At 37.4% G+C, this 18,650-nt stretch overlaps 1 protein-coding gene across 1 annotated transcript; it reads right to left on the reverse strand.

The window, feature by feature from the left end:
* Positions 1-57: 57 nt before the first annotated feature.
* On the reverse strand, positions 58-13,477 carry rb1cc1 (RB1-inducible coiled-coil 1). Its single transcript, XM_032531787.1, has 23 exons — positions 13,145-13,477; positions 11,951-12,083; positions 11,733-11,859; positions 11,455-11,625; positions 11,074-11,276; positions 10,388-10,832; positions 9,961-10,131; positions 9,693-9,877; positions 9,335-9,521; positions 8,547-8,628; positions 8,373-8,437; positions 8,174-8,277; positions 7,631-7,757; positions 5,551-7,478; positions 5,159-5,345; positions 4,186-4,294; positions 3,570-3,873; positions 2,369-2,475; positions 1,812-1,866; positions 1,672-1,674; positions 1,517-1,594; positions 1,203-1,275; positions 58-964 (listed from the first exon to the last, which is right to left on the reverse strand). Exons 2-23 carry the CDS (start codon positions 12,019-12,021, stop codon positions 887-889), a joined length of 4,860 nt encoding a protein of 1,619 aa, XP_032387678.1. The 5' UTR covers positions 12,022-12,083; positions 13,145-13,477; the 3' UTR covers positions 58-886.
* Positions 13,478-18,650: the final 5,173 nt, after the last annotated feature.

Below are 18,650 nucleotides of genomic sequence, written 5' to 3' on the forward strand. Positions count from 1 at the left end.
GCATCATGTACATTTCTTAGCATCACATATAATTTCCAAACCATAAAATCAGCAGACTATGTTTGGGATCAATCCTTTATTGTTTCAAAACTCTATCTTTTACAATACAGTCAATTATTGTTACATGTGTGAATGGATGGATAATGTACAATGTCCTCCGATAATGAAACACAGTCACAAAGTATTCCTTTCTACATATCAATATTCTATGACAGTGAGAAGTTTGTGCTGATATATTTACTTAGTTTTGACAGCTCAATTAACTTCCCTTATTAAATCAACAAAAGCATTGTTTTTGAAAGTGCATTTCAAGGATTGCAAAGACGACTGTTTCCATCAGTCAGCCATAATGTACATTTCAGTATTGACAGAGGGCCACACTGCTTTGTGAGTAACAAACAGCATTAACTACATTTCCAACTACAACATTTATTTGGATAAGTAAATCAAAGAAAATATATCAATATGCATGCCATGAACATTCCTCCATAAACATTTATAATAAAATGTATATTTTTATTTAATTATGTTGATAATGACACAGTATTTTCCACAAAAGAACAAATGCTGATAATGAGAACTAATATTTAACATCCAAATTTTGTTCAATTTTACACACAGGTCAAATGGCCTAACACCACAGTGTATAGGGCAATGCCCTAATAAAGTTAATAGCATTTGGTCCACAATAACAAATCTGGGTTTAAAAGAAAACAAATGTGGTAGCAGGTGGGATATTGAACTGAAATTGAAAATAGCATGATGACTATCTTAAATTCTTTCCATTTTTAAGGTCTTTCGATTTTCAAGTTAAGAATTATGATGTGAAGTTTCTGTTCAAAAATTAAGCAATATAAATATACATTTTTAGCTCATTACTTGGCTATTATACTTTTCTGTTCCACGGAACAGCTTTCACTCTGTAGAACTTGGTTCCTAATGGAACTTTGAACCTGTTCTGGGCCTAGTGAAGGAAAAGAGACAAGGAAAGAACACTTTTTCAGACAGACGTGAATATAACAGCATAGAACATGTATAAGTCAACACATCAAAAACGAAAAATCCAAACCAAACCCAGAAAGTGTCACTAAAAATAAGATTTCCAGGACCACACTTTATTTATGTTAGCATATTGGTTCTTAAAAAATCATTTAAAACACACATTTAAGAAACACTTTGCAACTTTTTGTCAAATTCAGTACCTTTTTTGCCTGGCAATATTCCTTCTCCATGACCTTTCCAAGTACCCACGGCCGTCTTGAGGTCCCTGATGCTAAATGAAAACAAATTGACTTGAATCACAAATAAAGCTTTTTGGTTTTTAACAAAAACTTATGAACTTAAAGAAAAAATAAAAAAGATCCGGGGCATATAGTTGAAAATTGTTATAAATCCCATTAAATGCCTGACTTTTAAAAAACAAAATAACAACTATACAATTATTTAATTTATTTAATTTAAAAGAACAAATCAAAAACATTTTCCATGTTCCAAAAGTTGGGGTTTGGTGCGCCCCGGTTTGAGGCCCGTGCAGGAGAGATTGAGGGAGGAAGTAAGGGGGGGGCCAAAATGTGAACAGCACGTATTTGTCAGTCTTCATCCAGGATGAAAAAAACCAAACGCCTACCTGGAAACAAAAGGGGAAAAAAAAAAAAAGGAATGAAAACCTACCTTCTGGAAAAAGAGAACACTTAAAGGAAATTTATACAAAAAATGTGTACCCTCCACATTTTTGCAGGGAAAAATGACAGATTTAGGTTTTAAAAAAAAAAAAAATCACAACAGCGGGCCAGGGCTTTATTCTTTATTACTTACTCTTGATGGAATTTGTCCCAAGCCCTGACGACACAGCGACTGCTTTGAAATCTACAAAAAAAAGGGTTTTGATAACGTTTAAAGTTACCTTAAGGGGGAACATACTGGCTATAGGCAACTTCTAACATTTCTCTTATTGGACATTTGCTTGCAATAGGCTTGGTAATTCATATTAGCACTTTTACCCCCATTTCTGCATTATACTCTAATTTCAGTTTTCACCCTACTTTGTGTACCATGCGAGTCAATTTAAAGAATTTGTCAAACCACAAAAGTATGTTTTAAAAAACTTATAGTAATAAATATGTTTTTGTTTCGAGAATTTCACTAAAAAGCCTCCCTCTACACAGTCCGACACTTCCTAAAAATATTTTTTTTCTTCCTTGAGCTCCTCTGCCTCCTGGGTCGGGGTTTTTCTTTTTACTACGCCACCCAGTGGAGATGTGGACATATCCATAGAAATTTAAAAATGACCAGGTTTTGACTGGGCGCTTGTTTTTCTTCCTTCATGTTAAAGTCGAAAAATTAAACGAGGATTAACAAATAAGAGAACCAGAAACCCTGGGGTTTGTGCTCTCGAAAAAGCAGAGTGTGAGAGTGTCATTTACCCCCTTTAGTAGGAGTATCCGCTGTTTCTCCTCCGACATCAGGATGTTATCACTACAGGAAAGAAAACGTCGATAAAATGTCGATAATAATGCATGTGTTATGTAGAAAATGAAAATTGATCAAATTATTCACAATTCTAACCGTGTAAGTATTAAATAGTTTTAAATCTTAACAGTAATGAATGGAAAACTTACACTGTCTGATGCTAGCCTGCCTTCCTTCCTTCCACTGTCAATTGTCCTTTCTGTCCATCCAGTTGTGGCTATTTTACACAATGCTCGTCAATAACGCAAACACCTGTTTCGATTCCGTGACTGGCAACTAATTTCATGTCTTCATACAAAAGGCTTGATACCGTGTATAGATGCAGCCACTACTAGGGCTACTGTAAGTTAGGTATGGGAATACTGTATTTAACAAATGTGCAAAGGAAATGAATTAACAAAATACAGTAATCTAAATAAGCTTCTATCTTAATTATTACAATTAAAAAGCTCATAGATATGATAAAGTTTCACAATGAAATGTATTAGTTTCGGTTTGGTCTTTACTGCAAAATAAACTAATTTCTTGTAAAAGCAATATTGTTATTGTGCTGAAAATATATTCTTAACCTCTGAATGAACAGAGTATGTCTATAGTAATATTTTCAATTAGTTTTCTCTGATGATAGGTCAAGCAAAATTTTACTTTTATTTTTTTTAAAGAAAACCTGGTTCAGTAGAGCTACACTGCTGCTGAAGAAACCTGGACTATGTATACAGTATGTATGTAACCGATTTCTTAAGTAGTGTGCATACATGACAAACAAAAGAAACTGCAGTTTTACAGTAAGAGCAACTCTTACTTAAACTCCAACTAAAACTTTCATTTTCATAATTGAACAGTAGGTTATTTTTAAAATTCAGCCACATACACAGTAAGGAACAATTGTGTGCTTCTCCTCTACACAGACTGTCCTCTCAGCAAACTGTCAAAACTCTCTAACCTGAAAACACTACTTAAAGCATTAATCAGATTAAGGCAATGCATGTATTGCCTTGACGTGCGTGTGTGCGTTAATAAACTACACTAAGAGATCACAATCACTACAATATATCTCAAACTATCAACAAAACAAGGTTTATTGGAGAGAAGATGCTTACTGGACTGTCACCATGCTGGCTTCCACTGCTGAATCAACCTGTTCGTCATCTCGAATGGCCGCCACAGAGGCCAGTCTGTCGGTTTCAGCCATGGGGTCAGAGGAAAAAGGCCCAGCAACAGGCAGAGCTCTAGCTGCAGCTGCAGCTCCTGCTCCAGCTTCTGTGATCTCCTGAGCTGAGGGGTTAGGAGCGAAGAAGGCAGAGGAGACCAGTGTAGTGCTGCGCAGGCGGTTAAGCTCTTCTTCCAAGTGTTTTTTCTCCTGCATGACACTAGCTCGGTCCTCGGAGAGTGTCTCTATCAGAGCTGCAATAAGGTTAAGATAAATAAGAAATACTGACAGGCACAATATGTCAATCTATAACATGAAACCTCAACGAATGGCTGTTCTTAAAATATGGCAGTAAATAGTAGAGACGATTTATTGGGTATACTATTAACAAGATTACATTACCATTTTGTGTTATGTCTACACCATTTTTATTTAACAAAAGAATTATGTTTTTTGTTTTTTGTTGAGCAGCATGTTTAAAAACCCAATTTGCACCACAGGCCTCTTTTATTAGATATTTAAAAAAAAAGTTTGCCCTCCTCTCAAAGTTTACTACATTTACTCACCTTTGTCCTTCTCCTGCTGCTGCGTTACATTCCGCAACTTCTCTGTGAGCTCATTGATGATCTGCTCCTTCTTCAGCTTCTCTCGGGTTAGAACAGTGTTGAAATTAGTCTAGAGAAAGAAAAAAAAAAAGAAAACACTTAGACACTTTGGTCACAACAGGGAATTTATACCCAAGTACTAATGATTTCATAGGATGCCTCTTAATTGCGTAGGTTTACAATGCAGATCAGCTTGCAGCCATAGAAGTTTGGAGAGAATTTTTATTAATCTGTTTTTGTATTGTAATGTCTGATCCCTTCACCATGTATTATACCCATTAACAAAACACATGAAATGTAATTATGTGGGCTTAACTGTTATTTATTAATTATGCAATATTTTGTGCAAAACAAAAGTCTTATCAGCTTAAACTATGCAGAGTGGTGTAACAGGGAGAGGGACAATTTCTTCATAACAGAGATTCAGAGAAATATTTGTAGTCAATAAGTGACCAAATGTAACACTTAGCTGAATAGCAGCAAATAAGCAATTTGTGAAGAGTAACTACAATCTTTCTGCTGCCCCTTGGGGATCTTGTGGTGTAAAGGAGATCAGAAAGACCACGATTAGTGCCAGTCAAATAATTGGCAGATTGAGCTGTTGGAGTGTAAGGCTAAACTTGAAATTGAATGCAAGTGCCTGACAGTTACCATATAAATAACTATTGAAAATGCACAAAGTAGGTACTCATTGCTATACTGGATTATATTACGACGTAAATTGTCACTTTGTGCTATGTTGACTAGGCAGTGCTTAAATGCAGTCAAAGTATTCCCACTACACGACATGCACTCAGTTTCAAGCAGTCTACATAATAACCGTTTTCCATTATTGGAACAACAATATATCATCAATAATGGCAAAGGTTTATTTACCACTGCACTTCAACAGCAGGAGACAACCGTTCCCAGCTATTTACACCTGAATACAAACCTGCTGCTCTGCGATTAGTGATGTCTTGAGGTTCTGCATCTCCTCATTCTTCTTCTTCTCCAAGAGGTCCATCTGGGACTGCAGGGAGGCCCTCTCCTGCTGCAGCCGCTCTTGTAGTGCAGAGTCTAAAGACAGAGGTGCTCCGGCATCTGCACGCCCCTCAGCACGCAGGGACAACCCTTCATCACTGAAAGGCACACAAAGTTTGATTGGGACAAAGGAATTACGTGGACATACAAGCACACACAAAAAGACAAATAACAGTTCACTCTCAATTAACAGTACAGTAGATTGCTTACTCATCTAATCCCAGATTTTATTTGAGTGTCATTTTAGATGTAAGCAGAATACTGCAGTCTACTACATGTCTGTCATTGTGAGGAAACATGTACCTTCTGGAGGATTGTCTCTCATGAAGCTCATTCTCAAGCTGTCTAACTTTGTCTAACAGTCTCTTCTCCATGTCCTCCTTCTGCTGCTCCAACTCTTTAAAGGCATCTGGTGATCCAACCTTAGAGGCCTCTGCTTTTTCTAAATCTTTCTCGATTGCATGTCTGTCCTGCTCTAGTTTTTTGGAGAGCAGGTCATTTTCGGCCTGCAAATTGCTAATAACAGTCCTCAGCTCCTGCTCCAGTTCCTGGAAGCTCCTCAACTGCTTTTCTTTTTCATCACTTGGAGCAGCTGCTAGCTGGTCCATTTCCTGCTTAAGTTTCTGTTGCTGCTCAGCATGGTTATTCTCAGCATCCTGGGCTTGCCGCTGCAGGCTGGAGAGCTCATTGCGCAACAAAATAGTCTCTTCCTCGTGTCTGTCCACCAGCTCTGAGATGCAGTGGTCCCTCTCAATTCTCATGATAGTCCTCAGCTCTGCTAGGCCCACTTCATACTCCTCATTTTTTACATCAAGCTGTTTTTTGATATCTGCCAGCTCTTCATTAAGGGCTTTGGTCGCTGCCTCTACCTGGGACTCCACAGTCTCTGCCTGCTGCATCTTGGCATCCTCCAATAAGAGCCTCAACTCTTCTGTCTCGGACTCTTTGAGGGCTAGCTCCACCTCTACTTTGCAGCGGAGTTCTGCTAGCTCAGTAATACGAGCATCCAAGTCCTTCATTTGGTTGTCCTTCTCTTGAAGTGCAATGGCATGGTGATCAGCTGCCTCAATTAACTTTGCAGTATTTTCATGAGCCAGATGTTCCAAAGCCTCCTGGTTTACCTTGGTAAGGGTCTCCAATTCTGCTTTGTGTTCCTGCTTTATTTTGTCCTCCATCTCCTTTAAGTGGGACTGCTCAACAACTTCCAGCTCCTGCCGGATCTTCTGCTGGCTCCGTTCGATCTCAAAGTGCAGATTCTCAAGCTGGCAGGTCAGAGAGTCTCTTGAAGCTGAAAGTATCTTGATCTCTTCGATTTGATCACTCATCATTTGCTCCAGGTTTTTGATCCTATCCTTCTGGTTGCTCTCTACTTCGACCCATCGCTCTTTGTCATTTTCAAACTGTGTAAGTTCTTTCTCTTTGCGCTCCATAAGCCCCTCCAGCTCCAGCATTGCGTGCTGGACATCTCTGACAATGTTCTGGTTTACTTGGTTTTCCTCTGTTAGTGTTTGAACCTGTTTCTCAAGCTCTTGACGAAGGGAGAGAAGCTCACTTTGATGCTGCTCCTTCAGTTCCAGTTCGTGGGTCTGGCAGATTTTGTCCACAATGTTTTGCACCTCTGTGGTCATATTCTTCAAAACAAATCCAAAGTCTTGTTGTTCTTTTAATACCAGGCCTCTCAAGTGATAGAGGTCCTCCTTTACACTTCTGAAGTTTGAATGAGACTCCTGTGCAGCAGATCGGTACTTGTCAACCACTTGTTTGAGAAAAGCGATCCTTGAGTTCTCCCTCTCTATTATTGTGGTATCCTGCATGCGCTTGTTGTCAATAGCGTTGATGACTGAAGAGTACAGCGACTCCACCATCATTTCAGGGCTAATAGGGTCACTGATGGGATTCGGAGAGGTCATGTTCTCTTCAATCACAAACTCGTTGACAGCAGACATGAAGTCAGATTCAGGGCTCTCTGCTAGAGAATCCAAGTCAAGGGAGCCCTGGTGCAGAATGGTATCCATGTTTGGGTGGCCAATGGTTTCAAAGTCAAATGTTTGCGCATCTATGCTGTCTGGGGACAAGTCCTCTAGAGGAGCTGGGATGGGAACATGTAGGGGCTGGCAGCTGGGTCCCTGAAGGTTAAGAGAGGAAGGGGTTTTGGAGGACCTCGGTGTTGTGGTCTCCGGTATGCTTCCAGACTGTGGGGTAAACACAGTTGATCTTTGACTAAAGGATATCTGCAAAGACAGAACAGATGAAGGAAGAGGGAGAGAAATGAGAAACTTACTTCATAAATAAATGAGAAAAGCAAAAATCACACTATGTATAACAACCATTTATTTATTTATTTTAAAGTGACACAGCTATGTAAGTATCATTATTTCATTACCCTTTGTTCACTTAGCAAGTCAGTAATAGTTTGAGACATCTCATCCACACTCTCTGCAGCTTGGAACAGCTTGTGAAGTGTCTCTACGTGGCGATTTAAGGGTTCGAAGTCACACATTGTGGGAACCCTTCAAGAAAAAAAAATCACACGATTAGGCTTCAAAACAATAAAAAAGAACTAATTTCGAGCTTTAACATCAATGCAAAAAACAGCCTGTATATATCTTGTATCTAATGTAATTCTGTACACCTCAGCCCTTCTTCACCCAACTTACCGCAGTGGTATTGGATTACTTGAGATTTTTGATAACACAATTAAAAGTCTTACAAGTTGTTGTCTGTCCTAATAATTGTCAAAGCTTTTTGATTATTCTACAAAACACATCCATTTTCATTAATGGACTCCAACCAAATGAATCTAATTTTGAAATGGACACTTCCAAATGTATGTTTTCCATTGCCATATCTTAGCATAGTTCTGGAAGTGTAACATAAACTAAGGTGTGATCTAAAGCCATTTCAATAACGGAGGACAGTGACTTACATAAGGAAAGGCTGCACCTCTACAGGACAACACGATTTCAAGTACTGCAGGTCATAAAGTGAGATGTCTGGAAGTTCGTCGTCAAACCTTCTGGGCTTTCGGGTCTATAAACAATAATAAGCAGAGTGGAAAATAAGTACAGTGTAAAAACGTTATGAACATACCAACATGGTCAAAATGCTCTTAAATTGTAACTTACACAAAAGGATGTTGGAGGCCATGAATCGAGTCCTCTAAACAAACGATTTCTTAGGAAAGACTTCCCTGAAAGGAAATAAAGAAACAGATCACAACTTTGACCTTGGTTGGAATCTATGTGCTTTACAGTGACTACTCAGATGTAGTCATCTGAGCGTTTACAAAAGACACTTACTGAAGAGTTTCCCAAAGGATTCCCTTTTGAACTTCTCCGCCTCGTACAGTCGTTTCCCATCCTTCACAAGTGCATAAGCCCACTGAAAAAATTGATAGTAAAGATTTTACTACAAAAGTAATAATTGTGTTTCTGACAATGTCAACCTTCAGAACATGTTGGTATTCCTTTGCAGTAATTTTAATGTTACTGAGCTGCTATAAAGCCATGTACTATTCTGAGTTTAAATGCCAAAAAAGTAGATCATTTAGTTTCATTACTGTTCAAAACTGTACAGTCAATGTCTTGTTATGGCTCTCAGGAGAAAAACTCAAAGACAAGCAAAGGGAGTGGCTTCCTGATGCATCAACTACAGTGAAAAACTGTCAACTCGATAAAAGAGAGGACAAACATGAACTATTTTAACTAAAGATACAGCACCACAATGCCAGTTTATTTTGCAAGCTCACATGCCTATTTTCATATTTTAAGTTCAGCACTTGACAGGAACAGGAATGTTAGATATTACAAAGTAAAACCAGTGAAAAGCATGCATTCCCTCCAAAACGTAAAAAATGAACAAAGTGAACTTAATTGTCAAGTACCAGCAAACAACATAATAGGCCTGTTCTCTCTTCATTAAAGTGGCAAAGACAGAAACAACTGCCATTAGAGCTAAATATGTCAATAAGGTGCTCAGTGCTAAACATGCCTGAAATCTACAGATTTAGTTAGGCAAAGAAATCACTTCTTTGAATCACTATGTCTGAAAGCATAACTACTCTCAAATAATGGCATTTAACACTGACCTCTCTGTAGTGGCGCATGAACATTTTTCTTCTGACGACTTCCACCACCGCCAAGCAGTACATCTGAGGGACAGTACTGAGGGCCTCCACCACCCTCACTCTTTCTATTAGCTCTGTCAGAAGTCTGAGTAGAGCCTGAAGCTTCTCCCCATCCTGGTCTGCATGAAGCATCACGTAGCAGCACCATCTAATACAAAATCATTAGCACCGTTAAGAGTTGCAAACATATATTCTCTTGACTTTGGCATTTTTTAAATCAGTAAGCCAATAGAACAAGCCCATACCACTATGTAGAAAGCAATAACTTACTAAGAAGGTACAACAAAAACATTGGAAAAGAAGTGGCTTTCAGTTTTACTTGAGTCTGACTTGAAGGTTGTTTGCAAGCTCTTGTTTGGCAGTTGTGCACTTCTTTTTTATGTCTAGCAGCTTCCTGTGGTTGTTCAGCATGATCATCAGCTGGTTGGTGTGACTTAGACACAAGTCAGGCAGAACAGATGTATCCTTCAGGTTTTCGGCCCGCTTTTGATTGGCCAAAAATCCCTGCAAATAACATGCAGGCATTAAAATAAAAAAAAAGAGCGGGCAAAAGTTGTTTCACAGTGTGTATCTCTTACTTTCCATACCTGAGCTAGTTCTTTCTGTTCATTCACCAACTTCTTACAGCTTGCAATCATTTGGTCAAGAGCATACAACCTGTCCTCAAGCCCCTTGATGGCTTTCATGTTTTGATTATCTAGCTTGGCAATTGTGTCACGACAATCTGTGAGGAAGGGCTGAATAATCCGAGGGTCAAGCTGAAAGAAAACACATTTCAGTAGACTCATGATAATAATAATAATAATAAATTGAATTTGTATAGCGCTTTTTCCAAGCTCAAAGTCGCTTTACAGAGTAGAAACAGTGTAAAAAAAAAAAAAAACTAAGGATAGGCAGAACAGAAAAGATGGGTCTTCAGACGGGACTGAAAAATGGTGATATTTTCAAACACCATTTATGACTACATATTTAGAACACTATTTTGACATGGCTATTCATACATCTGTGACTCACCCTATTGATGGAGTCAAAGCATTTTCTCACTACCGATTCCACATCATTAGGTCGGTCTTGCACGTTGATCCAGTCTAATAGTGTGACATTGAAGCAGGTTGGGTTGGCAAACCCTGGAGCATCATCATCATCATCATCGTCGTCGTCGTCATCATCGTCTAATAACGCAGCTCTCAGCCCACTACTGTCCGTTGTTTCATTTTTTTCCTGGTCTTCAGTTGGCTCACATGCGGCCGTCACCGGGGCAGTGAAGGATGCTGATGACTTGGAGGGCCTCTGTGCATCTGTAGCATGCCGCACAGAGTGAGTGGATTTTTCTTCTTCTGTCTCATCTGAATCCTTTCCTGGGGTTGAACTGGACTTCTCCATGCTCTCTCTGTAACTGTGTCTTGTCAAACATTCCAGCAAAGGTATCCTTGCCATTACAGAAACTGATGTGCCTAACCTGCAATCACAACAAAATATGCATTAGGATATCAAGTTCATCAGGCACATTTCCCTTTAGCAGAAATATATTACAATTTGTGTTTATTTGCTTTTATTTCAATTTTTTAATTGAGCTAAGATTATAATTAAATAATTCTAAATAGTTCCTGTGTTGGCAAAGGCAATAAGCAGATAGTAATTACTAATAACCATTCAGTACTTTGTATTAAATAGCAGTTTTGTTTGGTGTAAACACTTACTTTGTTAGTTTCACCTTAATTTCTTCCAAGTCACGCTGATAAGTTGTGTATGAAGTGTCAAATTTCCCGAGCAACTTCTGATAAGACAGAGTGCAGTCGTCCAGATTAGCCATAATGGCAGCCCAGCCTTGGTGTTGAAGGTGTTCATCATGAACCAATCGTTCACAAAAACTGCAAAGTTTCTTGGCAACTTCAAACATTTCCTGGAGAAGTAATAAAATAAAATAAAAAAAGTCAAGAGAAGTTAGGATCATTCCATAGTTCATGGATTAGATACAATGTTTTTCTGTGTTCATCTCACAGATGGTTGTGCACATGACAGGAAAGCATTCCTAAACAATGAAAGGCAGCTTTAAAAAGAAAAAGAGAAAAGATAACTACCAGAGCAAGTTGTGTTCTTGAGGCAACAGTGTGAAAGACAGCTGGCATCAGTAGAGATTCCTCCACCTTAACCTGAATCTCACTCTCAATCGAGAAGGTGGTTTTGGGGATCGTTGGATCCCGGTCACACAAGATCATCTCTTTGTTGAACAGGAATATGGGGTTGGTTTCCTATAGATTGACAGAGAAATATTAGTAATACGCACATGACATATGCAAAATGTACTGTATACCTTTAAGACAAATAAAACACACACTATCAAATTGTTAAAACTTACAGTGCCAGCACTGTAGCTGCAAACACGCCTCTCTGCAGCCATACATTCCCCTCCATTGACAACAAGGACTTGATGTTGAATTGCAATCTTATATTTGGCTTGGATGGCATGTTTAAGCTCCAGTACACTGAGACAAAGGAAGAATGTATTTAGATCACAACAGCCAACAATACTGACCACTATTTTGAACTAATATGGGTAAAATGCCAGTTTCTTACGTTTGGACAGCAAGATCAGTGTCAAATGTCAATGTGCTACCATTGTTGACCTGGAACACATACAACTTCATGTTGAATCTCCCAGAGTTCTTTGCATTTGCCTATCTTGCTCATTTAGTCATTCTAGGCCACCCTGCGGGGGAAAAAACACAAACATGAACATGAAATAGTTGATAATCTCTTTTTCTTATAATCATTAAAATACTTCTGGTGGAGGAGACACTGCCATTTACTTAAACCTCAAAGCCTCAAACACCATAAAGCTTCTTGGTTATCCCTATGTTGTGTATATATATATATATATATATATATATATATATATATATATATATATATATATATATTATATATATATATATATAGCATACTTATTGTAAGGATATAGTCTGGTTCTTTAGATGATTTACATAATCTTTAACAAAAGGACAACATTTCAACACCTTCCACCCAATCGTGAGGCCCTTCCAATTTCGTATCTACCAAATAATACCTTAGTAACGTTTGCTGAGGCACCATTTCCTTGGCTACTGGACACTACCGAGTTTTTAATATGTGAGAAGTCACTTGATATGTTGGTCTGATGTAAGACAAATACCAACTTTCAACTAACGTTACCTGAAAGAGTACTTTTGTGGATGTTTATCTGGAGAGCCAGAAGGCTGCACTGATAAAATGCCAAGTTAAATATAGCAAAGCAGAGTTACTGCTAACTAACCACTAACTCACCATTGATGCTTACCAGCTAAATTGCTATCCCAGACAATGACAATGTTGGTTAGCTGACTGCCGCCGTTAAAGACTGTTTGCACGTCTGCAGGCCTCGTATCATTCAGGATTAGCTACCCAATGACAAATGTTTATGATTAACGTTACGGTTTTTAGGGCTGAGAACATTAATACTTAGACGTTGCTTTTATAACCCCAATGCTTCCAGTTAGCCAGGGCTACAGTGCCAGAGAAGAGCTGCTAGCAAGCTAACTGGTCAATAACAACCTGCTGACTGCGGTAACTGGCTATTAACTAACACAGCTGTCAAGCTACCGCAGGATAGCTAACGTTATTTCTAACGTCGATGGATTTGGCAAATTTAATAAGATTAGTAAAAACAGCAAACATCACATGCTAACATTTATATTGGTATAAGAAAGGGGATTCCACATTGAACTGATTTAATAAATGATTTGTTGGCCTTACCTCACTTTGCTCGCATCTCCCTGTTCTTGGGCTCGCTAACAAGCTAACATCCAGGCTAGCTAGCTAACCTGTCTTTGCTTGGCATACATAGAGCTAGCTTCGCAAGTCACTTAGCTAACGTTAGCTAGACTAAACTAGACTAGAATAACTGACAACCATGGTTGTTGCACAGATTAACCATATTTGTGTAAAATAAATGTCTAATTTCTCAAACTCGTGGTCTAACACCAAAAATTCTAGTTGTTTATTTCAGGTAGCTAGCTAACTTCGCTAACACCCTCTTAGTAGCTCTGTCTGTTTTGTTGTTGTCATCTGTGCGGTTCAAAAACGATCCGTTCAACAGCGATCCAACTGAAAGCCATCAGTTTTGCAAACCAGGCCAACATAATGCTTTTATTTTTTAAAGTTAAATTATGTAGCCTACCATTTATCCTGACTCAAATATACAGATAGATAGATTTGAATAAAAGTTAAATTGTTATAACAATACTTATACATTTTACTTTTCTGCTTAATTTTCAAAGATTAATCCAAAACTTGCCAACAGTTAAATTAATCACCAACTATTTTGATAATCCATTGATAAATTACAGTCCTTTTTATAGAAAAAAGTAAAACGTCTCTGATTCCAGCATCTTAAATGTTAAATATGTTCTACTTTCTTTACTTAGTGATAGTAAACTGAATATCTTTGAGTTGTGGACAAAACGTTTCAACCCTACTATTTAAACATTAGTTGATGTGGATAGTTATTTTATTTTATTTGTGTTGCACACATGAACCTATGGGATGAATAAAGTAAAACATAAAAATGTGCATCTCAGTGAACAGGTTCAAAAGAGTCAGCTCTTATAACCGTGTTCGAATTTCTCATCAGTATTCGTTCGTCGCTGTACTTTTCCAGGTGTATTCTGGGAAAATAACAGAAAAAAACGATGTCAAGTGTTTTGCTGCAACATGAGAAGGGGTGTGGTTAATGTAAGGCTGCAGTGTGTGAAGGATCCTATTTTGCTGCAAAGAGGAGGTAGTTTAGGGGTTGTCGCTTGCTCTAGAGGTAGGATATTTCATTCAATTCTAACTTTTTAGCGTCTTATATATTCTAAATTGGGCATAATTGCTGTGGCTTAAGACACAAAAGCCAAAGGTAAGGAACATACGTTTAATTATATTGGCTACATAAATAAATAAATCCTGTGCAAAAGTTACAGAAATTTTTGCAACAACAGCAAAGTTATTTCTTTTATTTTATTTTATATTTATTGTTATTTTGTTGTCTTTATACTGTCTTTTTTATCTATTTTTTATTTCTTTTTTCTTGCTAAAACTGTTGCTGGAACTTTGAATTTCCTCGTGGGAGTCATCCCAAAAGCATCAACAAAGAGAAGTCTAAGTCTAAGTCTAAAGTTTCAGCAAATTTACTTGCTTTGGTTAATCTGAAAAAACACAGAAAAAGGGACATTAATACAACCAAAATATCTGTACTCTAACCAAACTAACAATCAATACAGGTTTATTGCTGTTCTTCATCTCATTTTTGCATCCCAACTGGGATGCTTTTTAGAAAATCCAATTACCAATAGATAAGCTACATGCCCAGGTCTCCAAATGTCTCAAAGTCATAAATGAAAGCAAAACCTTCATGTTATTACTCCACAATATCTACTCTGCTGGACTTAATGTGTACTTGTGGGGAATGCTGACGTCAGAGCCTTATCCCAAATGTAACCTCTGCACATTATGTGTATCATGTATTAAAATTATCAAATTTATCCTACATCAGTTTGATGATTAAAATTAGGCCAAGCTCCGCCATAACTGTCAATAATGTACAGTGTGAATTTATAACCTTAAAACTCATATCAAACTGCACAATAATTTCTGTCACAAATTTGTTTGTTCATTGTCATTTAGGTGAACTGACTCTTTAATCCTTGTAATGTTTTATAATATAACCCCCCCCCCCTAGAGGTCACTGTAGCGCAATCATTTATTTCACCCAAATACAATACTTTTCTTCTTATTACGTCTTACACTATCATACATCACTTCAGTCTAAAATGTGTTACCTAGGGTGACCTCTTGTACGGTAGCCTACATAAAATGTCCACTCTCCTGTTGTAACCCTGAGCAGCAGTGCAAGAGTGGAAATGGAAAGCAGTTCTTCAACTGGAGAATCAGGGTTCAAATTGTTGCCATTGTGCTGTTCTCTAACACTACTATTGAGTTGGGCAAATGAAGAAATAATTTGCACATAGGAACAATTTAATCCTCATAAACTGAGCTTGTACATTTGATGGTGGTGACAAAACACCAAAATGACGATGAGGTATTTTTTCTACACCAAATAATGAGATATTTAAGATACATATTCTTTTGGTTACCAAAAGTCCTTCCTAGACAAATAACGGTACAGTATGTTATCAGTGTTGTACAGAGGCTTGACTCTCTTTAAGACCTCTTCAAATTGTTTCTAAACTCAAGCATAAATCCAAACCCCAAACAGAAGTAATGCATCATTTTCTGAAACAAGCTTAAAATCATGTTTATAAGCAATTCTTCTAAATGAGCAGAAGTCCAAACATATCAAGGTAATAAAACCATGTTAGGTATGAAACCTTCAGAACTTATTTTAAAATTCTGGTCAAATCTTTAGATTTCCAAAGGTGACACCTTTAACAAAGAATTACTACAAACAGATAGGAATATTCTGCAATACGTAGGCCTGTGAGAGAGCTCATTGGTGATGGTTCAGAATTGGCTTTGAACGTTTAAAACTGTGTGTCAAATCTGTGTGAGCTGGGAGAAAAGTCAGGGTGCTAAATATGATCCATTTTTTGTTTTAAAACAAAAAAAGAAAAAAAAAACAGGTTTATTTGTTGAAACAATGAGCTCCCTTCTCCCAGTGTCTTCAACTCATTAGGACATTATACAAAACAAAAACAAGACCTTTGTTCCATTGGATTTTCAATGATTGTGCACATTAGAAAAAGGAACCCGTATTGTCGTTGTTGGGTTAAAACGGAAACATGAATAAGAAAAAAACAACAGATGAAAAAAGAGCAGTTTTAAGTTAATTTTTTGTATGGACATTGGAAAATCTGAAAAACGGAGCTCAGAGTTTTCAACAAAAACAAAACCAATCGTTTTTTTTCTTCATTTTTCGTTTTTGGTTTACCCTGACCTTGGACACAGAGGTCCGCAGGAGTTCAATGTTTACCATGATTACTGTTTAAATTGGTCTAAAATAAAAACCATTAAAGCTACAGCATTAATTATTTTTGCAGAAGAAAACTAAGGATTCAGTCTTTGCGCCATTACGCTCGCCATGGCATCATCACGTTACATGGCGTCTTGTGCTAAACAGCAGGCGGACCATTTCTATGGCAGATTAAACTATCAACAATCCTTTCCACTCTACTCATAAACATTAGTATATCTCAAAAACAAAAAAATATACAGATTAGTGCTGTCATTTAAACGCGTTATTAACGGCGTTAACGCATACCTAACAGCGTCACTTTTTTTATTGCAATTATTTTTTTTATTTTTTTTGTAATTTTAATTATTTTTTACACCCTTTTATTGATGGATAGCCATTGTGTGAGAAATTGTTTGCTCCAAGAGTGAATGAAGGCTCCGATTGAGAATGTTAGGCGTGAAACTGAACACTACAGTAAGCTATATGCCAACGTTGTTTTTTAATTAAAAAAAATTAATTTGCACAAAGCAAGTCGATCCACTTCTCCATGTTGATAAGAGCATTAAAATGTGTGATTAATTGCAATTAATTACGAGTTAACTATGACATTAATGCAATTAATCACAAATAAATATTTTAATCATTTGACAGCACTAACACAGATATAACTCATAGAGTGTTAAGGACTTTTGTTCATATTTCTACATTTAGAAATTTTGAACTTTGGATCAATATGTTTTGTGTGTTTATTCAGTCTAATTGAATGACGAAAACACATGTTTTTTTATTTATGTCATAATTTTAATAGTTGTTTTAGTTACCATGGTTTATTGACTTTCATAACATTTTAGCTTAGGTTGTATTGATTTTAGGGATATGAAGCATTTGAAGAAAGGACATCATATCATGTAAAGGATACATTATTATCACATAAGCACATGTACTGTAGGCACTGGCAGACCTTTTCTTTTGCAAAGTTCAAAGAGCTAAAGTGTATGGCAAAGCGTGTTTCATTAGCGCTTTGTTCAGTGTGTTAGAAATGGTAAAATAACTTGAACCTGTGCAATAGAAAAAGAGTGAGGAGCTCTGCCAAAACATCCAGCGAGGTCCCTGGACTGGTCTGATCCAGGCACAGCTGAAATCACTGAGAGGCCTGTACTTGTGAAGGCCAGTGTCTCTCTGTACTGCACTGGTTAAATCCATAGATGGAAGTTTAAACTGATGTATCTGGATGGTATGCTCTACATAAAAGATGATCAACATCTGATCTCTCCCATTAAGCAACCAGTTCCCTCTTTGCTTTCATAAATTAATGTTTGACAGGTATATGATGTTATGTAATGCATTTATACAATTGTCTTTTTTATTTTAAACTCTCTAAACCATGTGTGATAGACCTATAGTAAGTAAGAGACACATTGCATAATACAGGGTTTTGTTAATCCAGACTTTAATGTCAATGGGAAACTGACCACTTTAATATGTATGATCACAATGACCGGAGATGACACAGAATTAGACATTAACATTAGCTCTAAATTTTAATTTTGATTTAACCCTCAATGTTACTTTGCTCTGTGTTTTGAACAACCGAACAGTACTCATTTTGAATCCCACACATTAAAGGAGCAGTGTGTAGGATTTAGTGGCATCTAGTGGTGAGTTTTCAGATTGCAACCAACTGAATACCCCTCCTTTCCAAGAGTAAAGTAGAACCTATTGTGGCCTTCAGGTAACGTAAACACAAAGTCCCGCTCTAGAGCCGTGTTTGGTTTGTCTGTTCTGTGCTACTGTAGAAACATGGGGTTGCAACATGCTAAGTGAAAAGTACCCTCTCATACTCGCTTTACTGAGGAATTTGATGTATAAATGTACTGGTCGCTTGAATTCTTCTTGTAACTCTGTCATTTCACATGTGATTGACCCGAGGTTCAGTGCTTTGCGATACCAGTCAACCTAATGGGATTACTGTTATAGCTGTCTTATTTAATTGGTGTCTGTCTTGTGTTTCTGTATCTTTTTGTTGTTGTTGTTGTTGTATTTTATGGACCGTGAGTCTAATAATAAAGGCTATCTCTCTATATATGAAGGGCTGATTTTGAATTCCCAAAAAATGCTTACTTTCAGGTGATTATACACTAATGAAAACATATGGATATTATATTTCCTTTCTGCCAATTGATCCCCCTAAATCCAACACACTTGTTCTTTACGTTATTGAGCTTCCATATGAACACATGAGTTGCTCCTGACCTATCTATATCCATAACGTTACAGGATTACTCAATGGTGTTTTTTGCCTCCAAC

This window comes from Etheostoma spectabile, chromosome 12 (assembly GCF_008692095.1).
Source record: "Etheostoma spectabile isolate EspeVRDwgs_2016 chromosome 12, UIUC_Espe_1.0, whole genome shotgun sequence".
Taxonomy (NCBI): domain Eukaryota; kingdom Metazoa; phylum Chordata; class Actinopteri; order Perciformes; family Percidae; genus Etheostoma; species Etheostoma spectabile.